Source organism: Amphiprion ocellaris, chromosome 4 (genome assembly GCF_022539595.1).
Source record: "Amphiprion ocellaris isolate individual 3 ecotype Okinawa chromosome 4, ASM2253959v1, whole genome shotgun sequence".
Lineage (NCBI taxonomy): Eukaryota > Metazoa > Chordata > Actinopteri > Pomacentridae > Amphiprion > Amphiprion ocellaris.
Genome location: NC_072769.1, coordinates 16,163,812 through 16,186,983, shown reverse-complemented (window position 1 = coordinate 16,186,983; position 23,172 = coordinate 16,163,812). Strand labels below are relative to the sequence as shown.

At 40.6% G+C, this 23,172-nt stretch overlaps 1 protein-coding gene and 1 non-coding gene across 19 annotated transcripts in view; one reads left to right on the top strand and one right to left on the bottom strand.

Moving 5' to 3' along the window:
* Positions 1-23,172, top strand: part of slit2 (slit homolog 2 (Drosophila)) — a 108,014-nt gene that overhangs the window by 49,430 nt on the left and 35,412 nt on the right. For 13 of the 18 annotated variants that reach the window (XM_035947890.2, XM_035947887.2, XM_035947875.2 and 10 more), the window contains exons 5-14: positions 8,543-8,614; positions 9,597-9,668; positions 11,131-11,202; positions 11,409-11,572; positions 11,698-11,709; positions 11,984-12,122; positions 14,137-14,208; positions 14,399-14,470; positions 18,763-18,834; positions 20,882-21,025. In XM_035947890.2, coding sequence (XP_035803783.1) covers positions 8,543-8,614; positions 9,597-9,668; positions 11,131-11,202; positions 11,409-11,572; positions 11,698-11,709; positions 11,984-12,122; positions 14,137-14,208; positions 14,399-14,470; positions 18,763-18,834; positions 20,882-21,025 — 891 coding nt within the window. The remainder of the gene's footprint in view (positions 1-8,542; positions 8,615-9,596; positions 9,669-11,130; positions 11,203-11,408; positions 11,573-11,697; positions 11,710-11,983; positions 12,123-14,136; positions 14,209-14,398; positions 14,471-18,762; positions 18,835-20,881; positions 21,026-23,172) is intronic. The other 5 variants (XM_035947885.2, XM_035947880.2, XM_035947876.2 and 2 more) reach the window with 1 other exon arrangement.
* trnas-uga (transfer RNA serine (anticodon UGA)) lies at positions 20,439-20,520 on the bottom strand. The gene has a single exon. It is a non-coding gene; the product is annotated as a tRNA-Ser (tRNA).

Here is a 23,172-nt window from a genome sequence, read left to right as displayed (position 1 = left end):
TTAATACTGTCTGCCTGATGGATTAGACTCATTACACAGGGAGCAGGGCAAAGGAGGGTGGTGGAGGGTGGAGAGGAAGTGGGAGAGAAAGCGGGAGAAGGAGAGGGAAGGAAAAAGCAAAAAAGAAAAGGTGGAAAACAAGGATTAAAGACAAGAGGTGTGAGGGAGTCAGGAAAAGAAGTGCAATGTATAGGGAAAAATATGGACTGGATGGAATCGATGGAAGGGAGGGAGGCATCTAAGACGAAATCTGTGGTTACGCTCAGCTGCTCTGTGCTTAAAATATCTCGGGAGAATGAGGAAAATCTTTAGAAATCCATCACACTTTCTCCTGTGTGACTACGCTCTGCGCTGTAACCACGCCAAGAACAGGATGAATGTTAAACTGTAAATTGACCATCAGAGGGTGCTCAAAGTGCAATATGCAAAATTCTTCGGGAGATTTACTATGAATTGTTATGGAGAGATTTTTTTCCATGAGGAGTCTCTACACAGGTAGCTTTAATCACCTACACTACTGTTCAAAAGTTTGGGGGTCACTTAGAAATGTCCTTATTTTTGAAGGAAAAGCACTTTTTTCAATAACATTACTTTAATCAGAAATACAGTCTAGACATTGTTAATGTGGTAAATGACTATTCTAGCTGGAAACAGCTGATTTTTAATGGAATATCTACATAGAGGTACAGAGGAACATTTCCAGTAACCATCACTCCTGTGTTCTAATGCTACATTGTGTTAGCTAATGGTGTTGAAAGGCTAACTGATGATCAGAAAATCCTTTTGCAATTATGTTAGCCATGAATCAAAGTATGAATTTTGACCCCAAACTTTTGAACGGTAATGTAGGTTGAGTGTTTTCATTCAGTAACAGTAATAGTTTGTGTCTACAGGGGTGTTTTTGGATGTCAGGGGTCACGCTGCTTCCCAGCATTGGATACTTATGGGCATAAAACTAGGCAGTGTCCCTACAGGTAGCTGACAGGTGTTCTCCAATGGGAAACCACTACAGGCTACACCCAACGTCACTGCCCGAACACTTGCGCAGCTGGTGGGAGAGCAGGTTGTCCACTATTTGCAAGGTTGGCGGTTCAGTCCCCCCCCTCAAGTCAGAGTGTCCTTAGACAAGACAGTGAACCTGAAGTTGCTCCTGATGGCAGGCAGGCACCTCACATGGTAGCTCTGTCGCTATTGGTGTGTCAATGTGTGAATGAGAAGCACACTGTAAAGCACTTTGAGTATCACTAAAGTAAAAAGGTGCTGTATGAGTGCAGACAATTCACTGGCTGTCTGCTCCTGCATTTCTAACTCTATCGACATGGCAGCTTGCTTGGAAACTTTCTCTCATATTACTAAAGCGGTTCACCAAAACGCGTTTCTGAAAACATATTAGGCAAAATATAAGCCATGCAGTTGCTGAATCTCTCTTAATTGTAGATTAAAATATTTTTCTCCGGAGTTTCTAGAGGTTGTGAGTGGCGGCTCGGCATCCCTGGTTTGCTTAAAATATCCTAGACTGCAACTTTATGGAAATGAGGAGCAGCCAACATGACACCCCGTCTCTCAAAACAGATCAACGCTATCAGAATGCTTCACACTGCTGCTCACATAGACAATGACTGGAGAGCGTAGAAATGACTGATCCTGTGGACACATACTATGAGCCCTCTCAGGGACAGTTTCCAGTTTGCAATCCTTCTGCCACTGGTTGTGACCACATTCTGTTAAATGGTGTCCACAAAATTATGTGTATACTTGCTATCCACATTTCCATGTGTCTGTCTGTGTCTTTTGGTCTTGTAATAAAAACGTTCTCAATGAAAAATCAAGCTTAGGCGACTTATTGCAGTGTGGGTCTGCAAAGTAATAAGCATGTGAGCTACCTAGATCAGTGGAGTATCCAAGAGAAATGAGGATTTAATCATTTACAGTGGGCCCAGCTGCAGTGTGGATTTAAGTGTTTCCTACAATTTTGGCATTTGATTTTGCTCCCTTCCCTTTGCAGAAGTGCCTCCTGAAATAGTTGCTGGATGACACGAGGAACTTGTGAGCTGGAGGAGCACAGGTGCACAGTGTGATGGGCCTTGTTTTTGAGTTAGCCTCAGATCTAAATATCATCATCCGCTGGCTCCCATCACTAAGTGCTTCTCAGCCAGCTCCCCTCATATGCAATTACTGTATTACTGCAAGCCACTGTGTATTTCTCCTCTGTGTGTGTGTGTGTGTGTGCGCAACAGATGTATTTCTCACTTGTCTATAATTACACGTGTAAACATTTCTGATGATGTCATGGTCTCAGACCGCTGACTAATCTGTTCCTGGAGTGGAAAACAACGTAATCAGTCTGGTTTTACACACACACACAAGAATACACAATCTTTATTTTGTCAGCTTTTACCAGTTTCTCTCTCGAGATAGATGGGCTAAGAAATGTCTCTTGTATGTATGTTGTTTCCTCAGCAACAAGACGCCTGTGTTATGAGTTTGGCAGTCGGCTTTCGGTTGGCTTTGTTAAGAGTTCACTACAAAACGATTGGTGGCTGAATGAAAGGCGCAGGAGCTATTTATGTTGGAAATCAGTAGGCAGAATGTAGCTACAGAATGTTCTACAAGCGTTCATCTTGGATTTGCTCTCTGTATTTAATGTATAGATGAGGGAACATTGCAAAATAATAGCTCCCTTAAAAGAATTAGCAGGAAAAATAGCACAGCTGTTACCACAAATTGAGCACTTTGCAATGTTACAGACTCGTGGAGGCAACACACAGACACAAAAAAACACACCTTTCCTGGCAAATCCTGGTCACCTGACAGCCACGCTCACACAAGGGACATCCACTCTGTCAAGTCAAAATGTCCCCTAGGTGTCCACCCTGGTCCAGTAACCATAGCAACCCTCTTACCTGGCATTTAAAGTATGTGTGTGAGGCGTGATGGCGAATAAGGGAAACAGACGATGAGATGGGGAGCGAGGCAGAGGGAGGAAGACTGCAGATCTGTCATTCACCAGCAAAGTCAATATTAGTTTAGAAGAGAGCTGCTGAAGTAGGAGGCTATCTGTGTGTGGGAGGGGGTGTGTGATTCTGCATAATAACTCCGTCTCTTCAAAGAGCAAATAGTAAGAGTCAGTTTTCATCATGTTGTGCATGCTCAGTTTAGGATTTTTAAGATGCACTTAAATTAAAACCAGAGAAGACACGATTCACCGACACACACATTCCTCCACATTCCCAGGTGCCACTCACGGCCCAGAGCGTTCAATAATCCTCTGCATTGTCTTCAGAAAGCCTCCTTCTCCTCCCTCTCCTTTCTCCTCTCATCTCCTCTCCTTTCTTTGGGAGTCTTTCTCCTCCTAATTGCTCACAGAAGTGTGATCTTTGGGGGTCCGCTAATGGCACTGCTGCCTGAATTAGCCGCCAGATCCACACAAACACACACAGTCCCAGTGTCATTTTAGTCCCATCATTCCCCCTGCTCATCCCATCATAAACAGCCCTCTTCCAAAACTGAAACTCGCCATTTTTCTCCCAAAATGTCCATCTTCTCTTCCACATGCACATTTTCTCTTGCTCTCTCTCTGGCCACCTCTTCCTCACTTTCTTTTGCTTTTTCCCCCCTTTTTTTCTTTTTGACTCTTTCCAGTTTCTTCTTTGCCCATTCACACATTCTTATACTTAATAGGATTAAGGTCTCCGAAAGGGATTTGAACAAGATGATTAGTTTACTGCTCTGCCAACTCATACTCTACCACACATACATGCACACACTTCCACGGGAACCCCCAGTTTGCTGGACCTGGGAAGAATCTTGTGGCAGTAGGTCTCGTACAAAAGAGATCCAGAAACTGTGCAACACTAGGTAAGAGTGTGTGTGTGTGTGTGTGTGTGAGAGAGAGAGAGAGAGAGAGAGAGAGAGAGAGAGAGAGAAAGAACAGGGAGGAGGGGAAAGGATGAGGGTGTATGTGTGAGAATTGAGTGCTGCTCTTTCATGCCCAGGTCTTCTTAGACACGGAGGGTGTCAAAAGCCCCTCTCACTCTGAAAAGACCCTTTAGAAAAGCAGCACTAAGCTCTTAACACTGGAGACCTGACTCTGCCACGCACACACACACCTACACACACACACGCACGCACGCACGCACGCACACACACACACACACACACACCCTGGGCCACCAGAGGTGAGAAAAACAGACAAAGAGGTAGATATAGGAGATATAGAAGAGACCACAACTGTACAACTCTAAATTAAAATCTGTAAATGGATATCAGCTCAGCATGTCAAATACAGCTCACAGAGGCATTTTCAAATGATTTTGTAAAAATAACCATTCATACTGAAACTCCTGAACAACATGAAAACAGCTAATCTTGTCTCCACTTTTGGTTGACGAACAACAAAATTGTGCTTCACAGCCAGCATCTGTTAGAAGAATAAACCCGATTCGTCAGCCGGTTAAACCACTGCGCTGACCCCTCTTGCTCCCTGCGATCACCTAATCTGTGTTTTGACGCAGCCGAACTCTCAGTTTAGTCGCAGTCATGTACACATTTATCTGTCTATTGTCAGATGGAGGCTAGAGGCCACAGAAAGTTGGCTTCCCGTCTTGTTTCTGCTAACAGTCCTGACCACAGGATATTTCATTGTTTTCAAAAAGCTCAAATGTTCCTGTCCAATCCAAAACTCGATGCCAGCATTTTTAGATTTATCTACTCTGGAGACTATTCTCAAACAGCTCACTTTTTGAGTGAGAAATATAACAGCTTAGCGTGGATGGAGGGAAGGAACAGGGGGAGGCTTTTTTTTCCCTTTTAAATTTATCTTGCTTAAGGTGGATGTCAAAGAAAAAGGGCAGTGCGAGAAAAGTTCAGCTGAAATGGGACAGAACATTTTTCAGTCACTGCTCCTCTCAATTGATAGTACAGAGTGCAGCATATCAGCAGTGAGTGTGTTTATGTAAGTCTGTTTTTCACATCATGGATGTCAGCTGTCAGTTTTTAGCAGCAGTGTGTCTGGGTTTGTGTGTGCAGATTTGTGTGTCTGTACGTAGACAACATGTGTATGTGTGTCTGCTTTCAAAAGGTTCTCAACTTAGCAGCATGATATAGTTCCTGTGTGGCTCTAATACCTCCGGCCCCTTCAAACACACACACACTGGGCTCGGCAGGAGCCTCTTTTAATGAAGGTAACCTCCCAGTTTAGGCACCAGGGCAGAGGTGAGGGGTTAAATCTTGGGGAAGTCTAACAACGAGACCCATTTAGGAGAAGAGGAAAAGACTCAGAGAGCAGAGGAAGATGTTAAGAGAGAGGAATCTGAAGGAGAAAACATAGAGAAAGTGATGGGTACAGCATTTAACAAATGATTTAACTGAAGATGAAATTGAATCAGGTGCCTTGGCACCAAGCTGAGGAAGAAAATCCACTCCTAAGTCCCTAAGAAGTCAATTTCCTCGTTGGGCTAAAACTTGCTATTCACTCCCTCTCTCTCTGGTGGTCTGAGTGATGAATAGGGTTTAGAGTGGCCTTCTGCACTTCCTTAAGAGCCCCACACTAACCCAAACTGCCAATCACATGTGTATGCATGTACAACGTCTGTGTACATGAGTGTACATGAGTGTGTGTGTGTGTGTGTGTTGGGATGTGTGCTATCTATCCGTTGCTATAGATCTTGAGAACAGAAAATTGTGAAGAATCAATTTTCAATCATTTCAGTGCTTCAGAAGATAAATGCATACGTCAAACACACACAGACACACACACACACACACACACACACACACACACACACGCACTTAAGCACAACTGCACTTCTCTCCTATAGTGTTTACTACGACTACATTACTGTAATTGACAGAGTGGTGCGCTGTAGGTTCCCCGGAGAACGCGTTAAGTGTGTGTGTAAACAGAGTCGTTTACAGTGAGGTTTGTGTGGAGCCTAAAACATAGGAACGCAAACTGTCAAACTGTCAGCTCCTCACATACGAGACATTAACAAGTCCGTACGGAGTTTTACATCCGATAGGCAGATATATATATATATATAGTGTAAGGTGTATGCACTGTGTGTGTGTGTGTGTGTGTGTGTGTGTGTGTGTGTAGGCCTAAGGAGCGTTTTCCAAGTGTTTATTTGGTTTTAGAGTTCCAGCGGTTAAAGGAGCACGGCTGTTTTCCAAACCCCCCTGGTCCTGTAAAAACAGTATCAGGATACACTCTATTTGATTCAGACCAGCCACTGTGAGTGTGTGAGTGTGCGTGTGTGTGAGCGTGTGTATGTGTGTGTGTGTGCGTGCATTGTGCGTGTAACACAGCAAAGGTGGAATGCCTTTTTCATCCACCTTTGTTTATAAAGTCTTATTCTGGGATCACGTCAATTGCTCTCGACATCAGAGAGCAGTTAAGACATACATGTGGATGTTAACATGTATGTGAATAAGTTAAGTGCGAGTGAAAGACAAGCATGTTGGAATTGCACTATATGTTTGTTGTTTTTTTAATTCTATGCATAAACCAGATGAAGAGGGATTACTCTGCATGTAAACACATCCTCTTTTAATTAACTTACTTTTTAATTAATTTACACTCACTTACAATGACTTTCAATGACTTATCCTAACCCAAGAAGACAAAAAAGCAGTAAAGGCATACAATTTGTAACCCAAACTTAAAGACTTTTGCACTGTTGCTACTTCAAAGATTAAGATTTTACAGATATTGTCAATTTTTAATCTTTCAGTCTTTTCAGAACCACTTTCTACTTTTAACTGTGTTTGCATAAAGCACTAACTATCATGTTGCAATCAGACTGAAGCCACATATGCAGAAAACCACACAATGTGAACTGCGGTAAGTTTTCTAGCCATGACCTCTCCTGTCTACCTACAGTCAAAGACACGATCTCTAATGCACGCTGGCTTGCAAGGAAACAACCTTCCACTGCCTATTAGTGCACCCCCTTATATCGTTCTTAGAGTCCTGATGGTGGATTTGCTGCTTCTGTAACACCTTGAACATCTTCCAAACATTTACCTGTCAATGCTGTGATCATTCAGTGTAGATTCAGAACAATTCATTGCTTTTTCTTCAGTTGCTAGCATATGTCCCTTTGCCAATAAGCTACAGTTAGCAGAGAAAGTTGTTTACATTGCGTCTTCGTGCCCCTGCTGTCTCAGCTGCCAATCAAAAACCCACAGCAGCCAACCCTCCCACAGACTTGGAGGCCAAAGATGCACTTAGCTGTGTAATTCCAGTCGCACATTAAGGTCATGAAAGATAACTCAAGGCTTGCAGTCTTTTAAACCCTTTTTTTCTTTATTCTTTGCAACAAATTGCCGCTTCAGATGCAGGCTTAGAAGCAGCAGGTGGAGACATGGGAGATGGATGATACCTGCAATGCTGATTATACAATCGCAGCTGCAGGAATGTGAGGAATGTGGATGGGCATTAGCTGTTAGCCGATTAGCATGGTGGGGGTCAGAGTCGGGGTGAAGAGCTGGAAGGTCAGTGGTTAAAGGTCAGATGGTCTGTCTGGAGACTGGGTCTATACTGACACACACAAACACTCGATACCGAGTGAAGACGTCTCATGATTTTTTAGCACCTTTTATTTGACACACTACTGTCTAGACAGCTGATTTCATCCTCATACCTCTGTTTTGCCGCATTTATTTATATTTGCACATGTACATATGCGTGATTAACACCCCGGTTCATGTAACTATTTGTGTGTACATTCTTCAGCACCTATGTGTGTGTGTGTCCTTCACTAAACCAAGCTGCTATACCAACCAGTGGCTGGATGTATTTCCCTTGGCGGCAGGCAGTACGTTAGATTTAGTCTCTGCGACACCTGTTCATATGTTTGAGTGTATTTATACTCCTGTGTGTGTGTGTGTGTGTGTGTGTGTGTGTGTGTGTGTGTGTGTGTGTGTGTGTGTGTGTGTGTGTGTATTAGCGCACATGCTGCATGTATGTGTCCCTTCCTGCAGTACACTTAGTGTGTGTTGTTTTTTTCAAGCTGCAGCTTAGTTAAAGTGGCTAAAAATTAAAGTCTCCGTAAACCCCAGCGCTCACGCTCACACATCCATCACTCAGCCCTTAAAAGCAGAGGAAGGAAGGGGTGGCGGGGGCGAGGGAAAGATGAGTGGGAGTGATGAGAGGAGGAACTGAAAACTCGTAGGGAAGAGGAGGTCACCAGTGCCCCCTACAGGTGGTCGGTGCACTTAAAGCCTCCTCTGCTTGACTCCTATGGATGTTCAAAGCACACAATTGAATTGCATCTTGCTCCAGGATGCGTGGACACTTGTCAGGGGCAGTGTTTTTTTGTCACTGAGAGATGAACAGAGACAGCTGATTATATTTAGTGAAGGAGTGCTCTGTGTGCAAGGAACTCAATTTTGCAGATGATGTGTCTGGCTCTGAAGTCGCCCCGCTGCATTTTGGTGATTACAAGAAGTACTTGTGCTGCAAAGCAAGTGTCTCCATGACAGCTCGGTTTAACTCTCTACCACCTTGTTTCTCTGCCTCCTCATCTTTCTCTCTGTCCAGTGACCTCAGCGAGAACCAGATTCAAGGGGTTCCAAGAAAAGCCTTCAGGGGAGCTGTGGAAATCAAGAACCTGTAAGTGGCACTTTAGCAATACTTCCTCTGCACGTGTGTGAGGCGTATATGCAAGCATTCATGTGTGTATGTGTGCGCATCTGTCACTTGCTTTTTAGCATGTTGGCAAATGTGCAGTACACCCTTGTGCCTGCACATCAATATTTCATTGTGTTAAATGTCATGTGCCTCCTGCTTGCTGTATTGACTGGCACCACTGCTCATTAGCAGCTGTGTGTGTGTGTGTACACGTGTGTGTGTGTGTGTGTGTGTGTGTGTGTGTGTGTGTGTGTGTGTGTGTGTGTGTACACGTGTGTGTGTGTGTGTGTGTGTGTACGTGCGTGCGTGCATCCTGGCATTTTCCTGTTTTCTCTCTTTGTTTTGCCTCACTTGTACTTATGATAACTGTTGGTCATTTCACAGGTAAAGTAATTGCCCATCCGTAATTTTACAAATATGGATTTTTCAGCTATTTCAGTCGTTCCTGTTATTTTTTTCCACATCAGATAATTTTTTTGAAATGCCTTGCAATTATAGTAAAAGGACAGGCCAGTATGTGTGTGTGTGTGTCTGTGTGTGTGTGTGTGCGTGTGCGAGCGCATTAGAATGCGGGTGACAGCACGATTTACTGTCCTTATGTCTTAATTAAATTGTTTCAGCAAAGCGATTCTGAGAAAGAGTAGGGGAGAGAGAGGAAGAGGGATGAGGAAAAGAGGTAAAGAGCAGTGCATACAAATTAGACATCAGATGGAAGAGAGCAGGAACGGGAATGGCAACAGAGATAAATACATTTAGAAAATGCATCTACAAAGAACCTCCGGAACTAAACTAAAAGAAAAAGTGAGTGAGTATGAGGGAGGTTGTTGGTTAGTTGATCAGGGTAGCTGATGCATTTTCATCTGCACTCGGCTGTCTGGCTTGAATTTCACCTGAACATATACTGTAAGGCAGCTTACACCTTGCTTATTCTTTCATCCTTTTATGTATATGTGTGTGCATGCAGCCAGTTGGACTACAACCACATCAGCTGCATCGAGGATGGAGCTTTCCGAGCGTTACGTGACCTGGAAGTGCTGTGAGTACCTATTTATTCAGTCACCCTTCTAACAGCAACAGAGGTTTGGAGGATGATGAACAGCAGCAGGATATGGAACAGCTAATAGCCTCGTTGACCTTTCTAAAGGCTGCGCTGCCTGTGCAGCTCCTGAAAACGGATGCTTTTATATATATATTCAGGAGTGGCACTAATGCCAGGTTCTGTGGGATTGCTGTCATCATATTCATTATTATTATTCATTACTTAGATGACTGTGTCATTAGGGCCACTGAACAGACCCTATTTCTGTCTTAAAGTCAATCCCGCTCTGCTGACATGACTTGTTGATGGTTTTCAGTGGCAAATATTATTCTAACTGTGAGGCAAATGTGAACTGCTGCCATAGTGATGTATATTAACCCTCTGAACTCCGAGCACTTTCTGGGTATTTTTTGCTCCTGTTGCATTTTTTCTCACTGTGGGCTCATTTTTCGCTGCAAAAAACATCCTTCACCTCTGTGGAAACAGGATAACCATGGCTAGAAGTAGAGAAAACTGAAAAATGTCTTTGTACAATAAGACATTGACATTTCTTCTTCTTCTTCTTCTTCTATTTTTTTGAATAGTAATAAAAAAAATATAAATATACACAAGAGTGCCTACTGGAAAAATGGTGACTCTACATACAATAGATATTTTGATATAGATATTTTACATTTTCAATATGTTTCTATACCTTTAACCAAACTGCTCTGTGTAAACACAGCCTGCAGTTCAAACTAGTTAGAATGAAAAGTTTCAAAATTATTGTCATGAGACAGCCGAGTCACCAATTGCTTCATGGACAGCAGTTTTTTTCTACCAGAATCTTGCAGAACAAAGTGATTTTCAGGAACTATCGTGATTTTTAGCTTAGACTTGGTTACATTTCACAACAGAACAGCACATTACTGATGAGCAGCTTACAGATTGATTGATTGATTTTTTAGTTTTTACATTTTCTGGCCCTAGTAAATAGTGTAGTTATAACAATTTTTTTAAAGACGTGCCTTTCAAATCCACTGGTAAGTTTTAGGCTTTACAGTTTAAATAGAGTAGAGTGAATGCCGAGCTGAGGCAACTTCACACACTTAAAGTTGAGAAATTTCATCAAAGCACTCACCAAATGTGCCCAGTGTAAATATTTCATTATTTACAGACAAAACACATTTCTGTGCAGATGGCAAATATATATTTTGTGCACCCCCTTTTCCTAACAATTCCAAGGCAGTCAAGGGATTGTGTTTTAAAGCCACATCTAAATAAAAACAAAACAGTAGGCTCAGTTGATTTTAATTAAACATGATATTTGATAAGTGAGCTTGATAGCAAGCAGCCAAACTGTAGTTAACAAGGTGTTGCTTTGAAAACGACAATGTGAAATACAGTGTTGTTGTCGGGATTTAACTCTAAATGATGCTGATCACACGACTGTCAATGTGATTTGCTGTTTTCTCCTCAGCACCCTCAACAATAACAACATCAGCCGACTGTCTGTGGCCAGTTTCAACCACATGCCGAAGCTCAGGACCTTGTAAGCGGCACATTTGATACACATTAGCACCCTGAGGGGAAGGATTCCTCTCATCCATGGCCGTTTGTGCAATTAATTGATTGATCTGTACTTGTCATTATCCCCCCTCCACCCGCCCTGCTCCCGTCTCCCTCGTCATCAAATCTCTCATCTCTCCTGTGCCTCCCCCCACCTGTTCTCGCCACCTGTCTCCCCCACCTCGTCAGTCGCCTGCACTCCAACAACCTGCAGTGTGACTGCCACGTAGCCTGGCTGTCAGAGTGGCTGCGACAGCGCCCCCGCCTGGGTCTTTACACGCAATGCATGGCCCCTCCGCACTTGAGGGGGCACAACGTGGCTGAGGTGCAGAAGAAGGAGTTTGTATGCACAGGTAGGTCGACTTTACCATCTGCTTGCTGTCTGTTTTGGGATTTACGTCCGCTTGCTGTTTTACACTCGCAAACCCGTCTTTTTGCTTTTGCTTCTTCTCGCCATCTTTTGCTCATGCTTTCCCAGATTGGGACGAAGGTAAATATTCAGCTTCCATTGCATGGCTTGGCTTTAACTCCACGTGCTGCGCTTACTAAAATATGTATCGATCTGATTTTCTCTACAATATAAGATTAAATATAATCTCGTAAGGAGACAAGGTCACATTTAAGGACAGCAGCTTTGCCTCACACTTGTTATGCACTGACTGCTGTTTCTCTTCACTGAATTCTCTGAGCTTCAGCATGCTTTGTCTTTCCATGAACCGTAATATATTATTCGTGGATAATATTGGCCCTCTGTCTCTGCGTAGGTCACCAGTCGTCATCGTCTTCCTCCTGCAGTGTGTTACAGTGCCCAGAGTCCTGCACCTGCAGTAACAACATCGTGGACTGCAGAGGGAAGGGTCTGACAGAAATACCCACCAACCTGCCTGAAACCATTACTGAGATGTAAGAAAAGTCCACATAAAGTACAAGTGCACACATAGCTGCTTCACACACCAACTCCTGCATTCACACTTGGTGCAGTGATATTTCTCTTGCTCTTTCTTTGTGCGTCTCTCCATTTTCCCTTCTTTGTCTCTTTCCACCTTTCTGTTTCAGCACTTCTCTTTCTCTCTGTGTAGTGAAATAAAACCACACATCTGTGAAATGAGAAAGCTTGGTCATGCAGCTCTTCCCTGCTTAAGAAAATAATGAAGGAGCAAGGGAGGAAGAATTGAAAGATTATTCTGAGGGACAAGACAGATCACATTGCTATGTAAAAGTGGACATCAAGAAAAGAGGAAAGATAAGAGGCAGCAGATTTAAGGCGGCAAAGCAGGAGCTGTTTGACTTCAGATGTGTGACGGGGACTTGAGTCAGAGTTAAGTCTCGAGAGGAATTTGAGCTGTGTCTTGGAGTAGACTGCTCTGGGGTTTGACTTGCATGAGACTTGACTTTACAACAAAGAGGCTCAGGTTCTAGCTTTGTTATATCCTGTATAAGGCCTTTTGCATTCATTCAGTAAGGTCTAGCCATTGAAAAGAATTGATGTCTGCTGTCATTTTCAAGGAAAGGATTTTGTGTGGCTTAATTTGAAGACTTGACAAAAGAGCTGCATTGATTTCTTGTTTTATTTGTGGCTTGACTTAAGACTTCCTTTTAACTTGAAATCTGCTTTAAATAGAAGTAAAACTTGACCTGGACTTTTTTCAACTGATTTGACACATGATTTCTTGATTCAAGACATGCTGTTATAAGACTTGAGCTATGAGTTACACTTGTCTTGATCATTTTCTTACTTGATTTAGACTCATCTTGAATGATTTGAATTAATACTTGATTCGCAAAGACTTTGAGACTTGCTCTAGACTTACCTTGAATGATTTTCAACAAGACTTGATTCCCGTTATGACAAGACTTGGGACGTGACTGTGAGTTGCTTTGGTGGGCTTGAGACTTAACCGGAGACCTGCATTGATAAGTCTTTGACACTTTAACAAGACTTCACCCAGGAATGACGCTGTTGATTTTAGACTTTATTTGGACTTTGAGAGGACTTAAGACTTGGCTTGATCCTTTTAACTTCATTTAGACTCATCTTAAATGACTTGAGATGTAAATTAATATTTGATTCAAGAAGACCTTGAGACTTGCTCTGGACTTACCTTGAATGCCTTTCAACACGACTTGATTTCTGCTTTAACAAGGCTTGGGACGCAACTTCTAGTTGCTTCAGTGGTCTTAAAACTTGACTTGAGATGTGTTTTTTTAAGGCTTTGAGAATTGACACAAGTCATGCTCTAACAGGATTGCACACTCACCATTGATTTTAGACTTTATTTGGACTTAAAAAGGACTTAAGACTTGTCTTGATTGATTTTAGACTTGAACTGGACAAGTGTTGTTGAGGTTATAACTGATTCAACATTTGAAACCACAATACACAGAATAGAACACAAAAGGCGTATATGCGACCTGTCAAAAACGTTAGTAGTGAAAGGACCAGAAAGGACTGAAGTGGAGCTGAACAGAAATGAACCACAGAAAAAAAAAAGAATTCACAATTGAATGGTTGGTTTGCAGTTCGCCGTTTTTCTTGTCTTAGTGACTGAACATGTGAAATGTTTGGAAAATGTTTGCTCGGGTCTGTTTTCTCTCTTTCACACTCCTGGTCTGCTGCCTTGATTTGTTTGGGCCTAATAGACGCAGACTCAGACTGGCACTTAATGGAACACTGCCCAGACAGTTAAGGGTGTGTGTTTGTGTGTCCGTCCGACTGTACACATGTTAGAGAGGGCAAAAGATCAGAGAAATGTGACAGGGCTTGGCAACGGTCATCAAAGCGCCTTATCTGGAAATGTTTCCCCTTAGCCAGAGCCCCTGGGAATGAGCAGCAGTCAACAATGCAGCAGAGATAGATCCGCGATATGGGGAATGTTAATGTCGCTCCTCAATGGTCTGTGTGTATGTTTGGTTCCAGACGACTGGAGCAGAACGCCATCAAGGTGATCCCAGCTGGGGCCTTTTCTCCTTATAAGAAGCTGCGCAGGATGTGAGTAGATGAAGAGATACATGTATTCTGCACCCTGTCAACCATCCACAAAAACTTCTGTTGCTGCCCCCCTTTGTGACTTGTGTTGACCTCCTTGTTTCACTTTCTCCATGTCTCTCCTCCTCACTGACTCTGTCTCTGGTTTTGTGCTTTTCTTCTTTTCTTTTTCTTTTGCGTGGTTTTTCCTCAGAGACTTGAGTAACAACCAGATATCAGAGCTGGCCTCGGATGCCTTCCAAGGTCTGCGCTCCCTCAACTCTCTGTGAGTATTGTGATATGCTTGTAGTTAAGATGTGGTTTATACAAAACACTGCAACGCACTGCTTTGAATCTCTTAAGTAATGCCCAACACAGGCCTGTTTCAAATCCGTTTAGGCCACCTTCAGAGTAGCTGTTCATCATAGCTTGTTTCTTTTTTCTTTTCTTCTTTTCTTTTTTGTATGTTTTGCCAATACTTGTATGTTATGCTAACATTGTACTCGCCAAATTAATTTCTTTGAACTGCAAACTCGACATGGCTTTATTATTTAAACCTCTACTTGCAGGGAACAACAAAACTGAGCTCCCCTGAAATGATCCATCATTACACATTACAGTCGGTGCTTCACCAAACAATGTCTGTCCATTGATAACTTAGTTTTCATAGCTAGACACAGCAAGCTTGTCAAGCTTTAAATTTCTCAAGATTAGATCTCTTTGGTTTATTTTAGAAAACCAAAAATAAAGTTAAGAATTGTGAGGAATGAACTGAACAATGTGTCTCTCTGCTCTTACAAATGTTGGCATGTCTGGCTAATTACCTTCAAATCCAAGGCCAAGAGTAAATTTCACTACATCATGTGGGGGTTACAGTTAAGCTAGGATAGAAAAGCCCTATTTAGGACTAATTCCATGGCACCCTGTGGAATCTAAAGTATAGATTGTATTTAACAGATGAATGTCGCAATGGGTTCTGACAAGTGCCTAAAACTGCAGGCTTTCTAATGTCCAGCAGGGGGTGATTCCTCTGGCTGCAATAACAAGTCAGATTGTATAGAGGTCTATGGGAAAATTACACTACTTCTCACTTGATTTATTACCCCAGTAAACATTTTCCTAATTAGTTAATGGTTTCAGTCACTTGTTTTAAGTCTTATGCAAGAAAACATGATGTTTATTTTGGGGATTCCAATCATATTTAGAATAAACTAGACAATAAAGCAGGGTGTGCATAAGGGTAGGGCGACCTTGTGTGGGCTACCAAGTCGCGACTGTATGGATCGCTGTAGTTTTTTCAGTTCTTAGTCATCTTCTCCATCTTCTCGTCCATTGATGGTCATGGGATGGTGAGAAAAAGTTAGAAAATTTTATCAGATCTGTAAGATCTTTACTTTGCTGTGGGAAGTGCCTTGAAATTACGTATTTTGTACATTAGCGCTATAACGATATAATTGAACTGAATTGAATTTAAGTCATATTGGGTTTTATGTGCCAAACTTGAGGCTTTAGAAGTCTACAAACTAATGGATGACGTCACAGTGGCTACGTCCATCATCTTTTATGGACAGTTAGTAGCAAAAAAACTGTTAACAGTGCGGCTCAGTCCTGCTTTTTGATTTATAAATACTCTATAACCCCAAAATGCCAATCTCAACATTTCATTTGGGCTCATCCACAAACCCTTTTTCACACATGACAAAAAACGCTTAGCAAAGGATCAGTTTTAATAATGATTTTTTTCCTCATTTTCTTTTCCATAAGTCTTAACATCATCTAACGGCCCATCTTTCTTGCCCTGCTGTACTATTAATCTTAATGTTATGGACAAAAATAACAGTCAAATCTATTAAATTGAGAAGATTGTAATTATCCTGTAGCTGTGTCAAACACCAGAGCAATTCGGTATAAAACAAAAACACAATTTAATAAGACATTATGAACACACTTATGAGAGAACCAGTGGTCTTGCTGGCTTTCTCTCCAGCCTGAATCTCAGGTTGAACCGTCTGCTTTGCGTGTGAAGCTTTGGGAAGGAAGAGCGAGAGAGGAGCTGAAGAGGGAGTGAGGGATGTAGAGTCATTTCATGAAGGAGTTATATTAAGGTCTCGTCTCTCCAAAGTCAATAATTCATAAATGCTGAATTGCTGAATGGAGGCTTCTGCCACCTCATTACACATTCACCACAGAGAGAATGGGACACACAGATTCACGCTGACACACCACATACAGTATGGCTTTCACATTAAGCTGCACTGTGTGTTCATGGTGTGTCAGTGTTTGGTTAGAGAGGACGCAAATGAACCATCAGCTGTGTCTGTACATGTACTGTATGTGTGTGAATGCATAGAGCAGTACATGCTAATGTGTCTGTGAGACATAAATGAAGCGTCCACTCACAAAACCGTGTGTTTCCCAACCTCAGGTCTCTCAGGGACAGCCACTCAGCACAATGAAATAAAAGCCAATCTAAAACACATGTCTCTAAACTGCCTACATACACAACTGAACTCAGTGTGGAGCAGAAAGATGACTGATAACTACTGTGTGTGTATCTAAGGTATTTGTTGGGCAAGGCAGTGGCAGTCTCAGCCTTGAGCTGTTTGTGTACATAATCTGATGGATTTATAAAAAGCTTTCCTCTGATAGCAGCGTACATTCCTTAAACCGCAGCCGCAGCCAGATTTATGGACGCCATGTCTTTTCGTTGTAGTATTTACATGAAAACGATCATAACTAGTTATACTTTATGTCCAGAGTGTCGACAGACAGCCAGACACGAAGGAGAAGTCGGCGTTTTTACTGGTTGAGTTTTATTGGCTCTAACTTCGAAGCCAAAACAGTAAAAAAAGAGAGTGTCTTATCGTTCTTTGCTAACATCTTATCATTTTCTTAATGTTTTTTTAATCTCTGAATATTTCCGTTTTCTTCAGTAAAGAGCCAAATATGGCCCCCTTAGTTTTGTGCTGCATTCATGAGAAATCATCAGAACTGAGAAAAGCTCAAGTTGTATTCTACTATTGTAGCTCCAATATTAAGCACAGAAGGAAACACCTACATTTTCTGTTTTCATTGTGTTATATACATTACTAGTCAAAAGTTTGGACACACTTTCTCATTCAGTAGTTTTCATTTAATAATTTTCTACATTGCAGATTAATACTGAAGACATCAAAACTATAAAAAAAAAATACATATGGAATTTTGTTGTAAACAAAAAAATGTTAATCTTCAGTATTAATCTACAATGTAGAGAATAATACAAATAAATAAAAAGCTTTGAATGAGAAGGTGTGTCCAAACTTTTGACTGGTAGTGTATTTTTGTAGTAAAAAAAATAAGTACACATGCTCCAATACTAGATTTACAGATAATTTTCTGGTAAAAATTAAAAAACTTAAATCAAATATTTCTATTTTATGCTTCTTTAAACTTTTACTCCACTACATGCAGTTTTAGCTCTAGTCTCCTTGCAGAAAATGTTATCTAAAATTCATGTGATCAGTTTAGAAAAGATTCTACACTTTTAAGGGCCATCTTGCATAATGAATGCTTTCATTTTTGATACTTAAAGCAGATTTTGTACTTTTAGCAAAGTAACATTTTGAATCAAGAATTTTCTGTTATTCTTACATTACTGTTCAAAAGTTTGGAATCGCCCAGACAATTTAATGTTTTTCATGAGAACTCACACTTTTATTTATGTGCGAACATAACTGTGCAAAGGGTTTCTAACCATCAATTAGCCTTTCAACACCATTAGCTAACACAATGTAGCATTAGAACACAGGAGTGATGGTTGCTGGAAATGTTCCTCTGTACCTCTATGGAGATATTCCATTAAAAATCAGCTGTTTCCAGCTAGAATAGTCATTTATCACATTAACAATGTGTAGACTGTATTTCTGATTCATTTAATGTCATCTTCATTGAAAAAACTGTTTTTTCTTTCAAAAATAAGGACATTTCTAAGTGACTCCAAACTTTTGAACGGTAGTGTTGATGGACTAAATATGTATGTGGCTTGTTAACAAGTCAAACCAGAACAAAACAAACAGTGTATAACTCTTAGCTGAATCAACTGTTATATTATTAGTATTAAAATGGATTTTAATTAGACTGAGCTGCTTTGCATACACTTTTGTAGATGGTTGAATAGGAGATTCCCATATCTGAATTATGACTACTTTTTCCACAGGCGGCTTAAAATTTCTGTTTGTTACAATAAGACATGTAGCATTTATCCCTAGCACACTGCCAAAGACACGTGGGAGGTGAACTAAGTATTAAAAAAAAATGTTGAAACAGAGTATTAAGTCATAGTTAATTTTTTACACCAGTGATAGCCATACTTTCTCTTTTAATTTATTTTGCTTAGAATTTGGAGAATAACACAGAGGACATTTTTTTAAAATAAAGAAATCCTCTTTGAGAAACAGATTATAGACAAAACAATAGGAAGTCACAAAAGGTTTTGATCTGCGCAGTATATTCTGAGTGTTAATATTAATAATGTGACTGGGTAATACTGTATATGTGGTCTGACTCATAACTTAATACAGTGTTTGCTCTCTGCAGGGTACTATATGGAAACAAGATCACTGAGATTTCCAAAGGGCTGTTTGAGGGACTGTTTTCTCTGCAGCTCTTGTGAGTAGACACACACACACACACACACACACACACACACACGCACACGCACACGCACACAGAGGATTTCTGTCCTTCTGCTTCTTTTCTCACCCTCCATTCACCCACAAATGTTAACCTTCACAGACAGAATAATAATAATTATTATAATCATGATCATTAATAGGAAATATAACATACAAAAATACTGTTACCACAACTATCAATATTACTAAAAACAATAATAATCATAATCATAATAATCATAATAGCATATAAAATAAAAATGAAAAAATGTTGAATATTTTCCTGTTTCTGTTTGAATGCATTTAAAAAACAAACAAACCTGCATTTCCTGTTAAAACAACAGAAGAGTTAGACAGCAGAAGACGGTTTTCTCTCATCTTACCAGGATGGTTGCATTGAACTGAGGGGCTCAAGTATTTATAAAACATTTGTCTTCAGTTATTTAAAGCAAAGTGTTCAAATGCCATGTCATTTTAAATATTAGCACTTACAGACCTGAGAATTTTCTCTTTTTTTAATTTAATTTTTTTTTTTTTTTTTTTTTTTTTTTTACAAAAAGCCTGATTTGATTTTGACTGCTCTCAGGAACAACACTAGAAACCAGCTTGCTCATATGTGTTGGTCTGATGTTTACTGACAGACTGACAGATTCATACTAGGATGTTGTTACTTTTATTCTGTGACAGCTTTCTTTTGAATGTGATGACGTTGAGTAGCAACGGGCTCCACCCAAAGGAAGTCAAAGGAGTCACATCAGTAACATCCCCTCAATTTTCAAATGTCCTCAAAATGTCCCTCCAATATGTTTATTAAAAAAAATACAATTATATAAAAACTGCTGTGCCACAACATGCAACTTTGGTCACAGGGGGACTTCAGGTTTGCATACGTTTAAAACACTTTCTCTGAGACAGAACCACAAGCACATTACAGCAGCTGCACACTGCTAACTGTGAAGTGTATGACACATTAATCACCCTGTGTCTTTCCCACAGGACCCCTGAGTTGTCCAAAGTGCCTGTGTGAGCTTTACTCATTGTAACCACAAATTAACCAACTAAAGCAGATGATAATGCAAATGAGCATACTGTATCTCACATGAACAAATCAATAACAACAAAATGGCAAAATGATAAATAAGGATGTCCAGGACTCATTACTATCCTACATTATTGTGGTTCCTGCAGTAACACTTCTTTTTAAGGCCTTTCTTGAGATCAATATGTAAAATGTTGACCAAATCAGAATTGGCTTTTTTGGCCCAGAATGTGAACACATTGAAGAAATTTGAAACAACATAAAACACACATGAAGCAACACCTTACAGAAGGAAAATGTGTGATTAAAGCTGTGTACAACTATAGAAACCAGAGTTTTAGTACAAAAATTACAGTGAAGCACAGAAAGTTACTGACACCTTATATAAATGAGGTATGTGGATGATAGTGTAATGGATAAGATAGCAGCGTTTCTGGCCTCAAATATAAACACATAAGTAATTCAGGATGAGATGTTCCTGGCTAATTGAAATGTTAATCAGAATGAAGGCCTGTAGGGACAATAAACCTCATGATGATGATCAAAGCTGAACAAATTACCACTGTGAGCAGGATTTGAACTTGCACGGGGAAACCCCATTGGATTTCAAGTCCAACACCTAAACCACTCAGCCATCACAGCTCTGTGAAGGTTTTGACCTCTTAGATAAACATTTTTTTCTCCTAACACCAGCTGAGTCCTGTGTGCTCAGGTTTAAGCAACAAGGAAAACTGTCATTCAATTGAATGTGAATAAAGGTAAAGTCAAGCTCCAAGATACTTTTCACATTTTCAGTTAAAACAAAACACACACAAGTCACACCTGCATCTCATTGATATTCAGCTGAGAAGTGCTTACCTAAAACATTGTCATCAGAGTGGAGACATCCTGATTGAAAGCCATCATCACTGACCTGCACCATTTGAAACACTCGTCAGAGGATGATAACAGGATAAGCCTTCATTTCTCTCTCTCTTTCTCTTTCCCTCACTCTTTGTTTCAGGTTACTGAATGCTAATAAGATAGCATGTCTGCGCGTCGACGCATTTCAGGACCTTCACAACCTCAATCTGCTATCACTGTATGACAACAAGCTCCAGACCATCGCCAAGGGGACTTTCTCTTCACTGCGAGCCATACAAACGCTGTACGTACACACTCTCACAGCTCAGTGAGCATGCACACCACACCTGTAGAGGTAAATAAAGAGGTGTGAGACTTGTAGCTGGCAAGCATCCCAACTGAACAACTATTGATGTAAGCAGAAATTACAACAGTTTAAGGAATAGCATTGTCGGATAAACAGCAAATACTGGTTGCAAATCAACTATTGTTTGTGCATTTTGGATGTTTGTTGTTCCCACATGTTCAAAAAGTTTTTTTTTCAGCAATAAAAACACTAACGTCTACCACCAGTTTGCACTGATGTTTCAAATTACACACTATAATCTTTTCTAAGAAGCAAATACCAATCAGCTACAACATTAAAACCACAGACAGGTTCCATGATTGACACTGATCGTCTGTTCTGCTGGGAAACCTTAACTCATGCATTTATGTAGATGTTACTTTACCATGTACCATCCACCTAAACATTGTTGCAGACCAAACGCACCCCCAAAGGTAATGGTATTCCCCAAAGGCAGCAGCCTACGCCAGTCTGACAGTATACCCAACAGACCAGGGGTGTCAACCATACGGCCAAAACTGACCCACAGGACAACTTTTCAAAGGGTCAAAATTACAGAGAAGACATTAACTGCAAATTGTAAATTTGTAAAATTGTAAGTTTAAAATAATTTCTAGACCTGGACAAGTTGTTTTGATCATAAAATAAAATAGTATATTGTTCAGTTCCAGATGCCTGAGACTAAAAGTTTTGTGCCTTTGTAGACACACTGTGATCTGGAAGGTATAACGTGTAAATGATAAACTGAAGCATAATACTGTTGAAATTTAACTTAATTTTCTTTAGAAATTTCAGGTTGTTCATAACGTTTTGTAAAAAGATAGTTGCTTAAAAGTGAACATTTTCAAAATGCACTAAAACAAAAGGAAAAAGTTGGAACTATCATTATTTATCATGCTCTGATTTTACTGGTCCAGCCCGCTGGAGATGAAATAGGGCTGTATTTGTCCCCTGAACTAAAATCAGTTTGACACCCCTGCAACAGACTCACAACAACAGCTTAGGAACATCTCAAGGAACATGACAAATTCAAGCGATCTTAGGCCATTGTTTAGTTCCACATGCGCAAGGGTCCATGTGATGTAAATCTCATCATCTCCGCAAGTCCAGAGAGCAACCCAACATTTAAAATCCTCTACAAGGACAACAGTGCACAGTTGCAGCAGAAGTGTGTATGTGCTAAATACCAGATACAACCTGTTGTGCATGTATGCAGCAGAGTCTTCCAAGTGGACTCCCTTGGACTGGAAAACCAGTGTTTCAGCAACAGACCATGTGCACATCCACTCTACTGCGTACTGAAAGCTATAGTTTGGTCTCCTCAGTAGACACTTGCTGCTCTGTTTCTCTTCACAACTGAGTGGTTACAACAGGAGTATATACTATGACACACTGAAAACAACTCAAAAAACCACCCCATCTAATTTATAGCACATCAGAGGCTGACTTATAACAGTGCTGAATTCTTCTATTCTTCTACTATTTTCTGTGAATGATCATTTACTTTTACCTATGCCTTCATGTAACAGAAGCCAGTTTGATGTTCAGAACATGGGTTTCTTTTCCTTTTCGGCTCAAAACATACAGAACTAACATTATTCAACTGGTTAATCAGCATTTAAAAAAAAAAAAAAAAGCCCCAACACGTCACATCCTCAGAGTGTATTATCGTATTTACAATCTGTGCCGTGCAGTGGCATGTTACTGTAATCTTGTTATTTTTCAATCACAAGTGGTGTGAAAATGTACTGAAAGCAAATAAATTGCACTTCATCTCCTTCATAACTTCTCACTTGTCATGGTGGACATGTCAGCGACCCCAGTTTTCCAACTATTAATTTGACTTTTTGCCAAGCGGGGCTTTGTTTTTGTTTATATATCTATGGGGACACACAAAAGGGGAGTCTGCAACTCCACACAGTATGTCCATAGTACAAACCTGCCTTGTCAGATGTGCAACGTCTGGATGTTGAATGTGTCACAGTTTCCCAGGAGTGTCTGGTTTGTCTGTACTTTATTCGGCTCAGCTGATTTCGAACATGCTCTCTGATTTACATATTTCCTGTGTATGCTGGACTGCATATACCCATAACTACCCATATATC